General features: G+C 40.4%; 2 protein-coding genes across 2 annotated transcripts; both read left to right on the forward strand.

Annotated features, from left to right (window-relative positions):
- Positions 1–74: 74 nt before the first annotated feature.
- hcn5 (hyperpolarization activated cyclic nucleotide-gated potassium channel 5) lies at positions 75–7950 on the forward strand. The gene is made up of 6 exons (XM_042494048.1): positions 75–259; positions 1522–1708; positions 2338–2442; positions 5335–5472; positions 6785–6946; positions 7843–7950. The coding sequence occupies exons 1-6, from the start codon at positions 75–77 to the stop codon at positions 7948–7950; spliced, it is 885 nt and encodes a 294-aa protein (XP_042349982.1).
- A 150-nt stretch (positions 7951–8100) lies between these two features.
- Positions 8101–13427, forward strand: LOC121948680 (potassium/sodium hyperpolarization-activated cyclic nucleotide-gated channel 1-like). The gene is made up of 4 exons (XM_042494077.1): positions 8101–8193; positions 9019–9165; positions 9283–9520; positions 12586–13427. The coding sequence occupies exons 1-4, from the start codon at positions 8116–8118 to the stop codon at positions 12756–12758; spliced, it is 636 nt and encodes a 211-aa protein (XP_042350011.1). The 5' UTR covers positions 8101–8115; the 3' UTR covers positions 12759–13427.
- Positions 13428–16773: the final 3346 nt, after the last annotated feature.

Here is a 16773-nt window from a genome sequence, read left to right on the forward strand (position 1 = left end):
GCAGCAGCAGCAGCAGCAGCAGCAGCAGAGGGAGGATGGCCTGTGCGTTCAGCTGATCCGAAGGGACCGAAGTCATGGAGAAACTAAAAGGTCCCGCCGCAGGATGCACCACAGCCACCTGTGGATGGAGAGCCCTGCTTCTCCCGCAGCTGAACAGGCAGTCCCTGTACGTGTACGGCAGCGAGATGGCCGTGGAGAAGGAGTGCATCCGGCAGCTGCAGAGCGGAGTCTTTGTCATCCACCCGTTCAGCCTCATGAGGTATTTAATGTGTTTGATAGATTCAGGCCAGTCCTGTGCTGAGACCACCACTTTTTCAGTTTCTTTAAAAGTTGTTGCACTTTCTGCAAGTTTTTGCAGGTGATTCTTTGCTTCAGTTTGCTGCAGGGGTTAATACACGATCTTATGACTTTGCTCCATATTAGAGCTGAAATTATTAGTAAAATTAATAGAAATCTAGTCTGCAACTATTTTTCTAATTTTTTTTTAATGGCAAGCAATTTCTAATTCTAGCTTCTTAATTTGATAGATTTGGCTGTTTTCTATTTGTCTTTTACTACAGAAAAGCAAATACTTTTAGGTGTTGAAGTGTTATGTAAAAGAAAACAAGCATGCTGATGATGTCATGTTGAGTGTTTTTAATATTTTGTGTCATTTTATAGATGATTAATCAAGAAAATAAAAACCAGATTAGTCAATAATGAAAATAATAATTAGTTTCACCCCTACTCCGTATTACTGGCATGTTGCATGACTAATTAGCGTTAAGCATTCGTTGACAGAGCAGTAATTGATTATGATAATGATTTGTGTTGCACTTATAAATGCACAAAAACAAAAAGAGATGCAATATAAATCAGAATCTAAAAAATAATTTATTGCAAAGTAGGTTTTCACTTGCAAGGAGTTTGCTTTGTTTTTTGGTGCTTACATTAAACTACAAAAAAAAAGCATCAAATGTAAGAGCAAGTAAGCAGTAACCTGAAGGAGCAGTTAAAAGTTAATCATCTGAGAAGAATTTAAAATGATTATTGTTGGAGTCTTGTCAAAGGAGAATTTCTGTCACTGATTGGGACAGAAAATAAAGTTTATCTCATCTTCTCTTACCTCTAGTTTTGTAAAGGGAGTTTTAAGATCAAATCGGAGGACTAAAGGGACATAAACTGATGGACTGAATGACCTCTATAGGGAGCTGGTTTTGCATCATCCTGCAGAATTGTTATTTTTAGTTTATGAGGTGATAAGATGGATTGAAAACAGAGATGTAATAAAACAATTGGAGATCAGAGATCAAAGGTATTTGAGCCTGGCAATCGAGCCCTGACTGAGGAGATGTGCAGTTACAGTATCCGAGTATTTGGTGTGCATAAATCAGCTTTCCTTACCGGCTGCAGCGTGTCTGTCTAATGAGACCTCCTGGCAAATGAACTGAGAGTTTCTGCTGCAATCCTACATGGAAAACAACATCTAAGGCTCACTTAAAAGTCACACTTTTTTTTTTTCTTTGTGATCTTCTCCTGCAGGAGTTACTACATTATGTGCATGATGGCCATCACGTTCCTGAACCTGATTGGGATTCCCATGGAGATAGCATTTCTGGACGGGAACAGCGGGCTGGCATGGGAGGGATTTAACGTGTTTTCAGACACGCTTTTCCTGATAGATGTGGCTCTGAATTTCCGTATGGGCATCATAGCAGAGGACGGCGAGGTGAGAGTGGCTGTGCTCTATTTTCAGACACAATCTGGAGGACTATAATCCTCGCGCAGACAAGCACACACAATCCATCTCTGCCCCATCTGTAATCTACTCAATACACGAAAGGCTAGATTAACAAACCCCCCTCCCTCTGCTTGTGGACATGGGCAAAATTGGCACCTGCTGTTTGATTTTATAACCAGGATTATGATGTATTGGATAAATGAGAAGTATAACATTTCCAATTAAGTATTACGCAGACTATATCCTGTTTGTTTTCATCTGCTCATACTCTGTGACCTCTATCTTGCCAATCACAAATGGCACATCTGTGTTTTTTTCCTGTCCGTGGTGTTTACTCTGGACGGCACAAACATCTGGATTTTGCCAGATTTATTCTCAGTCGGTTTCTGCCCCGCTTCAAATATTCATGTATGCGCTTCATGTATGCATTCATGTATGTGTTGATTTTCTCTGAGCACGCTGCTAATTTCATCCGACACCACTGTCTCCCTTAATCTTGGAAAAACTCCCAAAATATTGGTTCAGTTCAAGTGTTAAATTATACATCTAACCGTGTCACGCGCTGCGCAGCATCTTCATCCATCTGGCTCAATCTGCTGCTCTGTTCTCTTTTACAGGAAGCTATTCTGGATATCAAGCAGATCCGCGTCAGTTACCTGAGGTCATGGTTCATACCGGACGTTATCGCTGCGTTCCCGATCGGCTACATACTGCTGTTCGCGGTAATTATGAACAGACTGTTGGGGCAGAAAACAGCCAACAGTGTGTGTTTGTTAAAACACTTTTACATGATTTGATCCTGGTCGGACGATGGACATGTCTCCATTACTCTCTTTTTTTCTATCAGAACAACAGGGTTATTGATCCAGGCACATTATACAAAAATCAAAAGGCGTATCTTTTTCAAATCAAATTACTGTTTTTGAGAGAGAATAGTAGGAAATGTTATTCTCTCTGTCTCAGCAATAAGATTGGTTGTAATGTTTCCCTGATTCTACGAATTATATGTAACTGATTTTGGTTTTGTATTTGAATAACAATTAGGGATGCATGATTTTGGATTTTTTGTCGGTATTCATTATGCCAATGCATAACAGCTCATTTGGCCAATAAACGATGTATTTATATCCACTTTTTTTCCCAACTAATTTTAGTGATCATCAAGTCTCCTCAAGCATAATCTTATCATGATGGCTCACCAGCTGATGGAAACATAAAATACAATGCTTTTTAGTGTATGTAATATTTATTCAATGTGCAAAATAAGAACTTCAACTTAGGGTTGGCGTTTGGTAGATGTTTACTGTGTCAGTAAAAAACACTGGTTTGTTATTTAGGCAGAGATCAGCATGTTGGCCGATTCTGATATTTCATTTTAAAACCAATATCTGTCGATACCCATGACATGCTGATATTATCATGCATTCCTAATAATAATAACGTTTTAAAACTTTTTTTTAAACTAGTAGCTCCTCGAGGCTACTTCGAGCTACAACTACACTTAAAGATAAAATGTGTAAAATTTAGTGGGATTTGTTGGCGTCTAGCAGTGATTTACAGATTGCAGCCAGCTAAAGTTTCTCCTGGTCAGAATTCCTTCAGTGTTCATTGTTCTGCAGGTTTTTATCAGGAAACTTAATTATCCACACAGGTCTCCTCCTCTCCAAAATAAACAGACCCCTGATTTAAACCAGTAAAAACACAGAATATAATAGTTTCACGTTACAAATCAGTGTTTATCCTACGCTGTTTGGCATCTCGTAAACAGGCAGATTGACCACGACATGATTTATTATTGGTTCACTCTTGTTCTCTGATGAGTAAGTGTGTGCTCACCATTTTGAGGCCGAATTATCCCCAGAGGTCTCTTCCTCTCTAAAACAAACAGACCCGCTGATTTAAACTGCTAAAAAAAAAACGGAATAAAGCAGTTTCACGTTACAAATCATTGTAACTCCAAAAACACGGATTGCCTTATCTGGAGACAGTGTTTGGTTTGTCAGTTTTGGGCTACTTTAGAAACATGGCAATGCAACATGGCGATCTTCGTGGACGAGAAACCGCTCCCTATGTAGATATAAACGACTCATCGTAATGTAACGAAAAACACTATTCTTATTTTCAGGTGACTATACACTAAAGAAAACACTGATTATATTATATTCCACAATACAATATAAATCCTACACACTGGACTTTAAAGTATGTTTTAATGGGACATTTTCTCTTGTCATAATGAATGACTGTTGAGCAGAAAATAGCCAGCAGTGTGCTGCATTATTTGTCAGCTCACAAAACAATTATGCACTTAGTTTTACATTATTTGTTCATGGTTTATAATTAGAGACTTATGTAACACTCAGAGCAGCTAGACAGTGTTTTACAGACGATAACTACCGAGAATAAGACACTAAACTAAACACATCAGATGATTTTAAAAGACTAATTTTATGAGAATTGGATGATTAGAATAGTTTCAGCTATTTTCATTACTCTGACATTGTTAGCACCTGCTTTATAATGTTTCATGTTTCATGTTTCCGGATGGCTCTGGTGATCTCTAGTTTCTGGCTGTGAAAGGTTTTAACTACAGTTTTGGATATAGTTGCCCTTGTTGTTTTACAAATTAAATCCTCTACAGACTCAGTGAGTTCATTGCTGTCATCAGTGATGTTGACGGTGGTGTCCTGAAACGTGCTCCAGACTCTGATTGACGTCATCTCTTGCGTCACTGGGATGAGCGCTTGGTAGTTTTTTACATATGTTGACTTAAGCAAGGCAGCGACTCCACTCTGCAGCTGCCTCTGAATAGTGTAATACAGTAGACGGGTTTCTATTAAAGATTTGCAGAAACGATAACAATAACATTCAAAGAAGTATGGTGATGGATGTTCAAAACATTAGCAGGTTTATTTCTATTGCAGCCACTGCACTAACTGTCATTAGTTACTATCGAAGGCGACATAGACGTGTTATACGAGCTATAATGGAAAGGCAAGCCCCCTATAAATGGTAGCAGCCTTGTATGAGGGATTTCTGGGAGGTAATAATCCACATTTTCACAGAGGAAGTGTGAATTTGAAACTTCTGTATTGTCTGCTGAACTTTTGAATAGTTACCACATTATGCGAGTGGAAAAACTTTTTTTGTGATAAATGGGAGTTTTTTCAAAACTTACGTTTCCATTAGGGGTATTTTGTATTCGCAATTTCAGTCTGTGCAGTATAAGGGTTAATGGAAACCTGATCCAGGCAGTGATCAGGAACAGAACAGCACCTCTAATTCCCATCTTATTTACCATAAAACACACACCTTGTTTCCTTCTCTTGATTGATGCTGTTCAGGATCTTGCCAAATTTCTTCAAAACAGAGGATATTATAGTTTTAATGTCCCATGGGAAACAAATGCAGCACGGAGGTCGTCCGGTTTATTATCAAACACCTGCACGATGGCCAGCAGGATGCTAGTTTCTAGTTTCAGGGACCTGATTTTATTTAAAGTGGCACTTTGTGTTATATTTTGATAGTATGAACAGTATAAAGTCTAATTGGTTGATTTACAAGAAATCCACCATTGGTAGTTAATTAAATCTCTCTGTATTTTATACACCCAGGACCTACAGTACCACAATGATGACAACCCCTCCAAGACCAACAAGATGATGAGGATACTGATGTTTGTGCGGATCCTCAGCTTGATCCGGCTGGCTCGAGTGTCCAGATTGGTCAGGTTTTTCAACGAGGTGGAGAAAGTAAGTTCAAACGCCGGACAAAGTCTTCAAAGCTCACCTTTGAAATTCAATCATCCTTAATCTCCTACCTGCAGATACCTTACCTGCTGGCGTCCGATGACTGCTCTGACTTTTAGCGCTTACGATGTTTGTAAAACAAGAGCTGACATGTTGCTCCAGCATCAACAGGGTTTTTTATTTTTTTAGTTATCTAAACATTGGGCACAAAAATAAAGGGATAATTTATGGATGTCCACATTAATCTCAAAATGAAACATTATATTTCTTGGAACAAATCTTGCATGTTGCATAATGTATGTTGTCTGGAATTGGTAACTCCAAACCTTTAATCGGCTCCCGGCTGCTGAAATAAATGGTTTCTGGTGTATGTTTTCGGTGTAACTGGACCCTGTTGCTTTGGAAATAAATGTTTTGTATCCCCACTGATTTATTAATTTTATGCAGATAAATCGGTTTACTTAACTAATCCACATTGAGCTCCCTGCATGTTGAGCCTCCCTGAAGTCAGTCTTGGCTAGTTCGTGCATCACATTTCTGCGCCAGGTCAGTTTTGGTCTTCCAGGTTTTTTATTTTGCCTTGAGCAGCCTGACTGTTCAAATCACGCTGTCTGGCCGTCACAGTCGCCTCAGATTTACTACAGTAGTGATGAGGTTTTTATGTATAATTTCAGGGGTATGTTGTCAGGCCAGAAGATGCTAAATAACCTTCACAAGCATCCATAGCAGTTTATTTACGACCTGGAACAATACATGAGAACTGACTTAAAATCACAGTGATATTAATGGTCCCTTTTTTTGTAAGCTGTGTTGCGTGGACTTCCAGATGTTTTGCAACGGAGAAATACACCTCTGGTTCTCCCCAGTGTTACGTTGATGTCTTGTGTCCTTGCTTTCTAAAAAAAGACATTTTCCAAAAGTCAAATCATTGAAGGTGTTGGTGTTTGTGCTTCTTTGCTGGCAAATACATCAAGCTTTCCTGTCTTTTCCTGCATGTTGTTGGTGCAATATATCTGTTACTGCAACACATTCTCACTCTCACCTCGCTGAATACAAACGCTTGTTCAGTGACCTATCATATCAAAATATGATATGTCAAAACAAACTTCAGTAAAGGAAATGTACTGTTTCTGCACCACTTGATGCCTGCGAGTGAATGTATATGTACGGATTATATACTGTGCACAGGCTTAGGAGAGGACATCTTACATCAGGCTTATGCCCAGATTGTACAGTATGTTTCACACACAGATTGATTGACTTGCTTACCAAATGCCTTAATGTCTCATGGTTTCTTGTTATCTCCTCCTGACAGGTGTCGAATGCAAACTTGGAGGTGGTCCGCCTCTTCTTTCGTGTCTTGTCTCTGTTCATGATGATTTTCCTGCTGTGTCACTGGAACGGCTGCATCCAGTACTTTGTCCCCATGCTGGAGGAGTTTCCCTCTGACTGTTGGGTCCGCAAAGAAAACCTGATGGTAAAATGAAACTTTAGACAACTCCAACCTTTTAATAAATAGTGTGTGGGTGATGGTGGTTGTTGATATCTAGGTTCATTTACTCAAGTAGGAACTTTCCATTTTATATAACTTTACACCTACACTATACTATACTTTTTAGTGCACTACATTTATCTGACAGCTTCAGTTACCTTTGAGATGACAGTATTTTTATCCCCTTCCAGTGCGATAAAAAAAAAAACACGTTCTCATCCCAACTCGTCACATGGTGCCGCTTTGTCAGTGACCTTCTGCCTCTACTTATGACGTTTAGGTATCCTTCTGCGTCAGCTGTTTCTGCTGCCATTATGTGAGCAACAAAGTCACAGATGGTTAAGTTTAGGCAAAAGAGGCGCATGGTAAGGTGTAGAAAAAACCCCACACATCTCGATGGGAAGCGAACTCTGCACACCCACATGAAAATCAATTGCTTGCAAGACCCATCCACCTCCACACCTGAAATTGCACTCCTTATATAGTGGTTACGGCAGCATTATTACCTGACGCTGTCCTTCAGCGTTTCATGCACACGTCTGGCCACGTTCTCAAGTGAAGCTGCTCGTGTGCGTTGCATGTGGACGCGCCCTGTGCCATTCGGCCGTCCATCAGCATGATAACAACAGTAAAGGTTTTGTAAAGGGTTTGAAAACGTCTTTCACCACTGGCTGTGAATGACGTGTTGAAAATAAGTAAAATATTTTAGTAATTGGGCCGTTTCTGAAATTACTGTGAGACATGTGGGGATAAAAAACAGTTAATGGTACTTTAAACATCTATAACACATATTGTAGGATAAATTCATGTTAAGATTTATTGTTGTGAAGCTCTCACAGATCTACAAAAACTTTCACTAATGATGAAAAAAAATCTCCCAGAATGCCACAGTGATCGTGAAGTACTCCTGGGGAGTTTTTCGAGCTCTCTCCCAGATGATCGCCCTCTCCTATGGCTCCATGAATGCACCTACAAGTGAGAATTATTGATTTTCTTTATGCACCACAGCTGGAAAAAGAAGCGCTGGTATCAAATTCTCCCTCAGATATAAATACCCACCATTTCAGCTGTAAACTGTCCAGAGTGTCGGTGTCTTGTTCTCAGATTATGTCGAGATGTGGATCGTCATGGTCAGCATGGTGTCTGGCTGTCTGATGTACACCGTCCTCGTGGCAAACGCTACAACCATGATCGCAAACATCGACCCAGCAGCCAAGGAGTACAAGAGCAAAGTAAGAAGATACCTCACACACTGAGTTACTATACTGTGAATGTTCCTGTTTGGTTTTTCTTTTTTTTTTTATAGTCATTTATTTAGATTATTGTAAACATTTGGAAAACAGCCATTTTAAAGCAAATAATATATTCCCCACCAAAAGCACTTGACAATAACAAATGACAATAACAAAGACCTGGAGAAGAAAAACTAGAGTAAGGTCTCCCATGGTTCATTAAAATCCTTCACAGTTTGTTAATTTCAGGGAGAAAATCTTGAAAATAGACAATTAGACATGAAAACAAGCTAAAAAAAACGTATCCACTGATTTACAGCCTATTTCAAAATCTAAGTCTATAGGAAAACGTCTTTCTGGGCCTGGCCACTGATTGGCCACCATTGGAAACTGGTTTTAAAGCCTGGCGCTGTGCCTGGGGGTCTTTTTAAAAACTGACACCTTTCTTTCACCGTCGCCTTGTTTGTTGTTGTGTGAAACTTTTGACTCCGCCCTGTGGTGCCATCTATTGGCTGTTTCTATGCCAACATGAAGGAAGGAATGAGGGCAGTGACATTTATGACATTTGAATCTGAAATATTAATTTTTGTACATAAAGTAGTATAAATGCGTCCTTATGAGGAAACAAACTTACAAGGAATCTAAATGTTAATGTCATTATTCTGTTGCCTTTACACGATGAATCATTTAAATGCCAACATGCAAATTGAATCAATGTCATTGTGATGCATTATAAACATGCAGCTTGAGTAGATCTTAGCACCGTATAGCTGTTTGTCGTATTATTGATGGGAGCTGGATCCTGAAAGCACTGTGACTCCACAGATGAGCCGTCTGGAGCACTACATGGCCTTCATGAAGCTCCCGCCAGAGCTGCAGCTTCGAATCAACAACTACTACCAGGCTCGCTACGGAGGGAAGTGGTTTCATGAGAAGGACGTCATGGACACGGTGTCCTCAGCGCTCAAAGAGGTACAGCTGTGGTTTGTCTGCGTAAAGCTCAGTGATGTTAAGGTTTTGTGCCTTTTGAGTTTTTGTAATAATCTTGTGTTTTCTTGTAACACAATTGTTTATATTATTTGTTTTTAGCAAATCCTGATGGTGATGTGCAGCCGGCTGCTGAGAAAAGTACCAATGTTTCAGAACAGAGATGAAAACTTCATCAACGCCATCCTCCCCAAATTGGAGTACGACGTGTTCCTGGAGGGAGACGCCATCGTCCGACAGAACGTCCCAGGCGACCGAATGTTCTTCATCGACCACGGCCAGGTGCTCATGGAGACCGATTCCTACGAGAGGGAACTCTGTGACGGAGACTATTTTGGAGGTGAGTCTGATTTACTGTGATTATTGAATGTCTGGAGTATCATTCAGAGATTTGAGAGGTGATTTCCAGTCAGCGATAGCCAAAGAATTTAAACTGGAAAGGAGAAAGAAGATCGGGAATTTCATAAATGATTCGCTTTAAAGAAAATAACATACCAGAATCTGTTTACAGCCTTTCTCACAAACTTTCATCAAATAGCTGGAAGTGCAGATTGTTTATGCCCAGATTAATTCCAGTTTTTAGCTCACAGGAATCACTTAACTTTAAAAAACACTTAGTAACATCTGTATTACCTAAAGCAAAAGTACATTAAGTACACAACAATGCTGTTATGTGTTACATAATGGATGTAATGAAGGAGCGGAAACGCTAATAAGTGCTACAAGCTTATTTATATTTACTTGTATTTATTATATTATTATTATTTATTGTATTTATATCTACATATTTGTATTTTGTGCTTTATAAATATGTATCTACTGGTTTGCGCAGGTTAATACTCTTATGATCTTATGGTTTTCCTTAGATGCAGTTTTCATCCATATGGAGTTTTGTTTTCTTTTTCACCATTATGTGTGTTCAAGGTTGGTGAATTAATAATCATACTGGAGTGTATTCACTTCTGTATTGTGCTATGGAAGTGTACTTTAAAAGGGTCAGTTTACTCAATTTACAAAAACTTGTCGTAGTGTCTGGTCATGCTGGCTGTATTTGTTTTTTGTCCAGATTTTTGAAACACCCTCCTTTCGTCTCCCTCCTCCTAATATCGTGAGGGTGACTGGAATTTCATTTGTTGTGCTCAAAGTGATAAAAAAAAATTACGAGCAACAAAAAAGTGTCCCTGTAATCCACAGAACTTGCTGTCAGCTTTCATAGGCTTTTTTTTTTTTTTTTTGAGGAAAATACTTACATTATAGCTGTTTGAAAGCCATGCAAAGTAACTGTAATTTAAAAAAGTAATCCAACTTGGACGGTGAAGAAGGAGCGCAAAGCTCTCGATTTACCAGTCCATCTATGTTCCAGCCCTAACCTTTGGTCGTGAGCTCTTGGTAGTTACCCAAAGAAAGAGATCACGGATGAAAGCGGCCGAAATGAGCTTCCTCCGGAGGGTGGCTGGGCGATAGGGTGAGGAGCTCGGACATCCGGGAGGAGCTCGGAGCAGAGCCGCTGCTCCTTCCTTGCCGGACTCTTGCGAATTTTATGCTGTCGTCTCTCTTAGAGCTCCAGACACACCAGGCCGCTTTCAAAGACCTTTTGGCAATGAAGAACAACAGTTGAGACTCCTCATGTCTTCTGTGTCTCGGCCAAAAAGTTGCACCTGAACACATTGCAAAGACTACAGTTAAAAGGCGGACTAGCACGTATGTTCTGCACCGGTTTGAGAGGAAAAGGTGTTCAAATAGAACAGGTCGTCCTCAAGAAAATGCATGCATTATAGTTCCTATAATATCCTACTTAAAAGCTCCCCATGAATTACATTATGTTCTTAATGTAAAGTCACGCAATTAACATACAGTTACGGAAGTTAGGTTTACGTAATAAAAGGTACCTTGAGAAACATGGTTGGGTGTTTTTAGGTTAAGGGAAGTAAAGTCACTGAAACAAACATGGTGAGGACGTACCTTAAAATGACTTAAAGTTCTCATGATTCAAACGTCCATCATTCATCTCAAACGTGAATGGCCCACACCAACGTGCCTTTTGACAAGATTATTTGGTTTACTCCCGTCGGTGCACTGGTCACGTGATCGCAGCCATTTAAAATTCGTGGGATATTTGGATGCAACATTTTTTGTAGGAAAACGTACCGATAGTTTGTGAAAACAGCGTAAAGAGGAAATAACTTTCCAAACCAGCAGATGGTGGTCATCTGTATTTAAAAAAAGGAAACAGGATCACTGACTGATTCAAGATGCCAGTGAGTGATGTAGTAATGATATTTAGCGCGCACTAGCAAACAAAAACACAACTACAAATCGTTGCTGTTAAGACACAAGTTCCTGTCAATATCATTTCCTGTTGAGTTTGTTTCTTCACTTAAGTTTCTCTATTTGTGCTCTGAGCTAAACTGCTTATCAGAGCGATTTCTCAGATACAGATTCAACTCAGCCAAATCAGCAAAAAAAAAACCAGACAAAGGCCGATTAGTGCCAATGAGGTGGGACACGCCACAAAATCTAGGGCGACAGACGCTCACCGACACAGACCAACAGCCTCTGTGGGCTTGGTGTGTCAGGGGCTACGAGGACATTAGGCCAAACTCCATTTAAAATCTGTCACTTTTTGTCTTAAAAAAAACAGTTGAACTCTGAATAATCCCTGTGAGCAGTTTTCACTGGAACTGATTCCTACCACAAAAACCGTCTCCGTGAAAACAGCCGACAGCTTGTTCTGTGGATTAACTACAGTACCAGGGATAATGTTTCTAGGAAAAGATGTTATTTTTTGTTATTAAAATCTGGACAAATGAAAGAAAACTTTCTGCATGGCTGAATACCACAGGAGATTCATTAACACCGTTTAAGTACATAAGAAGCTGAACATGTTAAAATATCAAACTTAAGCGACTGTCATGTGGACGTTAAGTTTGCTTATTAGTTTAATGATCATTTTATTACTGTGGAATAGAGGACACTGAGAGGGTTAAGGTGGGTTAAGATGTGGACTTTCTGCAAATTCAGTGTGATTTTGAAAGTTTCCAGTTGTTTTTTATTGCTCAGCATTCATTGTTTTTTTCACATCACATAAATACTGTCCACCTCTGCAGGTTTATTTGCAGCAGTAAGCAAGAAGCATTCTTTAAAAACAACACTGTCAAACCAAAGCGAATGAATCTATCTTTTCCAATTTGGGGGATTTATTTAATTCTCGGGCTTTAAGTGGGAACAGGTCCTAATCTTTTTGGCAGCAAACCTCTGCAGCGTTTAGAGCTAAGCAGGCTTCCCGAAACAACTCAGCTAAGTCCGGTTATTTAATTTAGGATTAATTGTCAGATCTCATCCCCGTCATTAGGGTTTACTCGCTCATTAACCACGCTCCTGTGGTTCCCTCTGTGTGTACAACAGAGACGTGCGTGCTGACCAAAGGCAAACATCTGGCCACAGTGAGGGCGCTGACCGACTGCCAGTGCTTCTCTCTGTCCTGGGACGACCTTCAGGAGGCGCTGGAGGGCTTCCCAGATGTCAAGAAGGACTTAGAAAAAATGGTTCAGCTCGACTCTGATGGTGGGCTCGTGTAAGACCAAAACCAGTACACTGGACTTTTTTACTGTACGAAAAGGACAGGAGGTGCGGATATTTCCTGGACATTTAATGTGATTGTGTGATGGACATGGACTGTGGCTGATTCCTCGTGTGGACGTGAGTTGGACACTTTGACGTGATGGACAGTTTCAGAGCATTTCATTCTGACTGGTAATTATTCAGCAATAAACAAAGACCTCAACAGTGAAGACGGGTCAAACTTTTGATCTCTGCTTCAGTGTTTATGTTGCGATTAGCGTTGATGTTTGGCAAGTCAATGAGATTTGGAAAGCCTTAAGAAGAAATTCTGATTTAATGCAACTTGGACTTTATTTTATTCTATTAGAAAAAACAACATTGTACTCACCAGGTTTATTGCTGAACTCTGGGAAAACAGTAACTAAAATAAAATAAAAGACTAGGCGAGAAACAGACCCCCTTTTCACCTCATATTAAAATGCGTTTTGGATGATTGGATTCCAGTTGGATAGTGCTTTGCCACATGAAAATACAGTAACACAGTACATGCACCCAAAACGCAATGAGGACGGCTTGAAACCCAATCGGCCAAACGGCCATTGTGACCACAAATTCAATTGTGTTTTAATTCAAATACAACAACAAGCTTACGTGGGTGGAAATTCATAATCATGCGCAACTGTTTCAAAGCAGCAAGGGTGCAGCGGCTGTTGCTCAAATGATGCTGAAGTGAGGGCGCGCACATGGTCGTTCTTCTCGGTGTCCGCCTCATCTGTAGTATAATCTTCCTGTTGGTCTTGACAATCAGGTCAACTTATTTTATCGTCATCGACCTCGCTGTTGCCTTCTAAATTTTTCTGACTGGCTGTTTAACAAAGACAACTATGGAGCAGGTGTGGGGGGCTTTACTTTACAGGCCGGAGTGAAGACGAAGCCAAGTGTCTGCTTTCATTTTGGTCCGACAAAAGCGTACAAACATAACTTGGCAATATATGTCGCAACCGAGCCATTTATGAAGCTTTGCTTAGCAAATGGGAGAGAATAGCTACAACTGTTGACACAAAATAACCCTTTGAAACCTGCATCCACATCACTTTTCTTGTGCTGCGTTGAGACGCTCTGAGCAAATTGGTCTGATTTCTTTCAAAAACATTAGATAAAAGGCAACTTAAATGAGCAACTTGGCAAGAAATTTGCTGCAAATTACAAGAAATTAGTTTTAGAAAATTATTTTTTTAAAGCTAGGGAAATTTTTCAAGAGAACTATATTTAAAATGTTCATGATTATGTTTTTAAAACTATTTTTATAGAATGATTTTTAAGCATTTTATTTCAGGTAATTTCTTTTATAGTTTGTTTGTTGTTGGTTTTTTGGGGGGTGGGGCAGTTGCTAATATTCAGGTACTTTTTTTGTACTTTTTACTAATTTCTTGCTTAATTTCGGCTCATTTCCTCTTAAGTTAATCATTGCGTTCTTCCCATGTTTTTGAAAGAAATAAAGCTAATTTGCCATGGTTTCAAAGGGTTAGTACCAGGCGTACATGTAATAATCATGTCTACATACAGTCTGGATATGACACACATTTTAATATCGGGCGTAAAGGGGGTATTTATTTAGCGTGTTAGTATGCTTAAACATTTTGTAATGAAACACAAAGTATTGTGGGTAGGTATTGAGTTATAAGCCAAAGTACTGGGAACGGGAAATTTTGACCTCATAATGGCGTTTGATTAAAAATTAGAACATCACCAAAGTCATGACAGTTCATCGTCTGAGGACCATGAGTGTCCGTAAAAAATGTTATGCAAATCATCCAGGATTGGTTGAGATATTTCAGTCTGGACCAAAAGGATCTGAAAAATCAAGTTGTAAAAACTGTAGTTTTACTTGAATAGAAAAGAAACAGCACGTGTATCATAATTCTTTTTCTCTAAAACGACATTTATTTGGAAGTAATATTACATGAGACATGTTGATGCCACTGTGAAAGCAACAAAAATAAAGCCGATGCTGTAATATGATTATGAAACATCTGTGTGAGAACAGCCGGTTGTTTCCCCGCCCGTCATTCTTTCATCCAAACACACACACGGTGCCCGAGGCCAGCCGGTGTTTGTACTCGTAGAGGTAGTAGGAGGCTGGGGGGAAGTTGCACTTCATCTCCATCCTGCCCGGCACCACGTGGACCGCCACGCCGGATCCCAGACCCTCCTGTAGCTTCCTCAGCATGCGTGAGGCCAGGTAGCGCCGCGCCCTGCCCGGGTCTTCCTCGATGGAGGCGTACACCTCAGGCGGCGGGTTTGGGATCTTCCACTCCAGGTCCTGGATGAGCTGGTGGATGCGGCTCTTGTCCAGTGAAGTGGGCGTGTCACGGTAGCACGCCACCACGTGGGGGATCGGTGCTTCAGACGCCACATTAAGGAAGTTGTTGTTCTGCTGTTGCGGTGGCTCAACTACCTTTTCTTCCTTTGTTTCCTGCGCCTCTTCATTCTTCTCATCTGTCTCTTCTTTGTCGTCCTTCTCGTCCTCCATGGGACCCACGGCGGGGTGGAGCATCACCGCCCAGCGCAGCCAGTCGTAGTTCTTCTCCAGGGTCTTCAGGATGTTCCCCGCCGCCTCGTCAGGGGGTGCGCGGTTCTGCACGGCCTCTTGGAGCTGCTGCCGGATGTCCACCTCCGCCTGCTCCAGAAAGTAGCCCAGGCAGCGGCCTCCCGTGTTCTTCATCTTCCTGTAGAGGGCGCCCATGCGGTCGGACCAGGTCTTCATCAGCAGAGCCTGGTCCCTGCCCGTCAGAGACGCCTGCGTGAAGAGGCACAGCAGCCCGGTGCCCAGGACAAAGTTTATCTGTTGAGATGAACAGAAGGAGAAGGAGAGAGCGTGAGCTTTCAGGTAGACATAAAAAATGTGTTAACTAGGGGTCGACACATCATCGGCCTGGACGATTATTTGGGCCGATATTTGGCATTTTGCTGATTATCTGTATCAGCATTTTATTTTAATGAACGGCAATAAAATGAATTAATTAAAAAGTGCAAAGAAAGTGTCTGAATGGGAGACTGTAAAACCTCAGGGAGCTATGTGTATTTATTCATTATTATTAAAAAATTTCGCTTAATAAAAAAAGGGAACTTGCTGAATATGAAGCTTTGGTTAAACATTTGCTAAAAACATATGAACAAAGTTTTGTGATGGACAAAGTTTTGTGATGGAGTTTGTTATATCCCAAATTCTAAATACTGAGGGATTTGCAATTTTATTGTAAATGCATCCTTTCCAAATATCGGTCATGGGTCTCTGGGTTAACTAATAATTGGTATCGGCCCTTAAAAACCAATAGCTGTCGACCCTTACTTAACCCTGTATCCCAAGTCAGCACATATTGCTGCTTTGCAGTTAACTTCCACGTGCTCGTATTATGCTCTCGGTATCCCTCTGCGTCTGTCTATGCACAAAAGGGACACAAATACTAAAATAAAATGACAATACAATAAAATTGGTGCTACATTATAGATTCTGCATCCCTTCTGTTACTCTCAACAGAGTTTTCACTATAAATTAAAGAGGAATTATTCCTTTAAGAGACATTTTAACTGATAAAACTATGAAAGTTTATGTTAAAAACATGCAGCTTTAATGTTATGTTGACACTGTTTTGCCATCTGGGATTTTAGTCGACTACACTGAACTAGTGTTTTCCAATTCTCATCGTTACAGCAGAGCAGAGGCCGGTTGTAACTCTTTTGGCTCGTCCTCTTAAACCGAAGTGAACACTTAGCCCTGAGAGACTGTCCGAGCTCGTCTCTCTCCCCAAAATAAACCACGCAGATGTCACAAACTCCAGAGCTGTTTCCAGGGTTACTGCACAGAGTCGCTGTCTGCAGATCGTTACGTGACGTCACACAAGATTTCAGGTACGAAAATCAATCAGTGCACAGATTTAAGTTTTGTCATTTTCATCATTTCTGATGTGGATTTTTTAAGATTTACACAAAAAAAGAGATCATTTTTGTTCTTGTCCCAGCGTGACACAC

The sequence above is a fragment of the Plectropomus leopardus genome, chromosome 10 (genome assembly GCF_008729295.1).
Source record: "Plectropomus leopardus isolate mb chromosome 10, YSFRI_Pleo_2.0, whole genome shotgun sequence".
NCBI classification, from domain to species: domain Eukaryota; kingdom Metazoa; phylum Chordata; class Actinopteri; order Perciformes; family Serranidae; genus Plectropomus; species Plectropomus leopardus.

Bases quoted from the DNA above. Each gene is read 5' to 3' on its own strand.
- LOC121948680 (XM_042494077.1), top strand. From the start codon at position 8,116: ATGTACACCGTCCTCGTGGCAAACGCTACAACCATGATCGCAAACATC. The intron at 8,194-9,018 runs GTAAGAAGATAC...GTGACTCCACAG, and splicing joins CCAAGGAGTACAAGAGCAAA to ATGAGCCGTCTGGAGCACTA. The intron at 9,166-9,282 runs GTACAGCTGTGG...ATTTGTTTTTAG, and splicing joins TGTCCTCAGCGCTCAAAGAG to CAAATCCTGATGGTGATGTG.
- hcn5 (XM_042494048.1), top strand. From the start codon at position 75: ATGGAGAAACTAAAAGGTCCCGCCGCAGGATGCACCACAGCCACCTGT. The intron at 2,443-5,334 runs GTAATTATGAAC...TTATACACCCAG, and splicing joins GCTACATACTGCTGTTCGCG to GACCTACAGTACCACAATGA. The intron at 6,947-7,842 runs GTAAAATGAAAC...AAAATCTCCCAG, and splicing joins TCCGCAAAGAAAACCTGATG to AATGCCACAGTGATCGTGAA.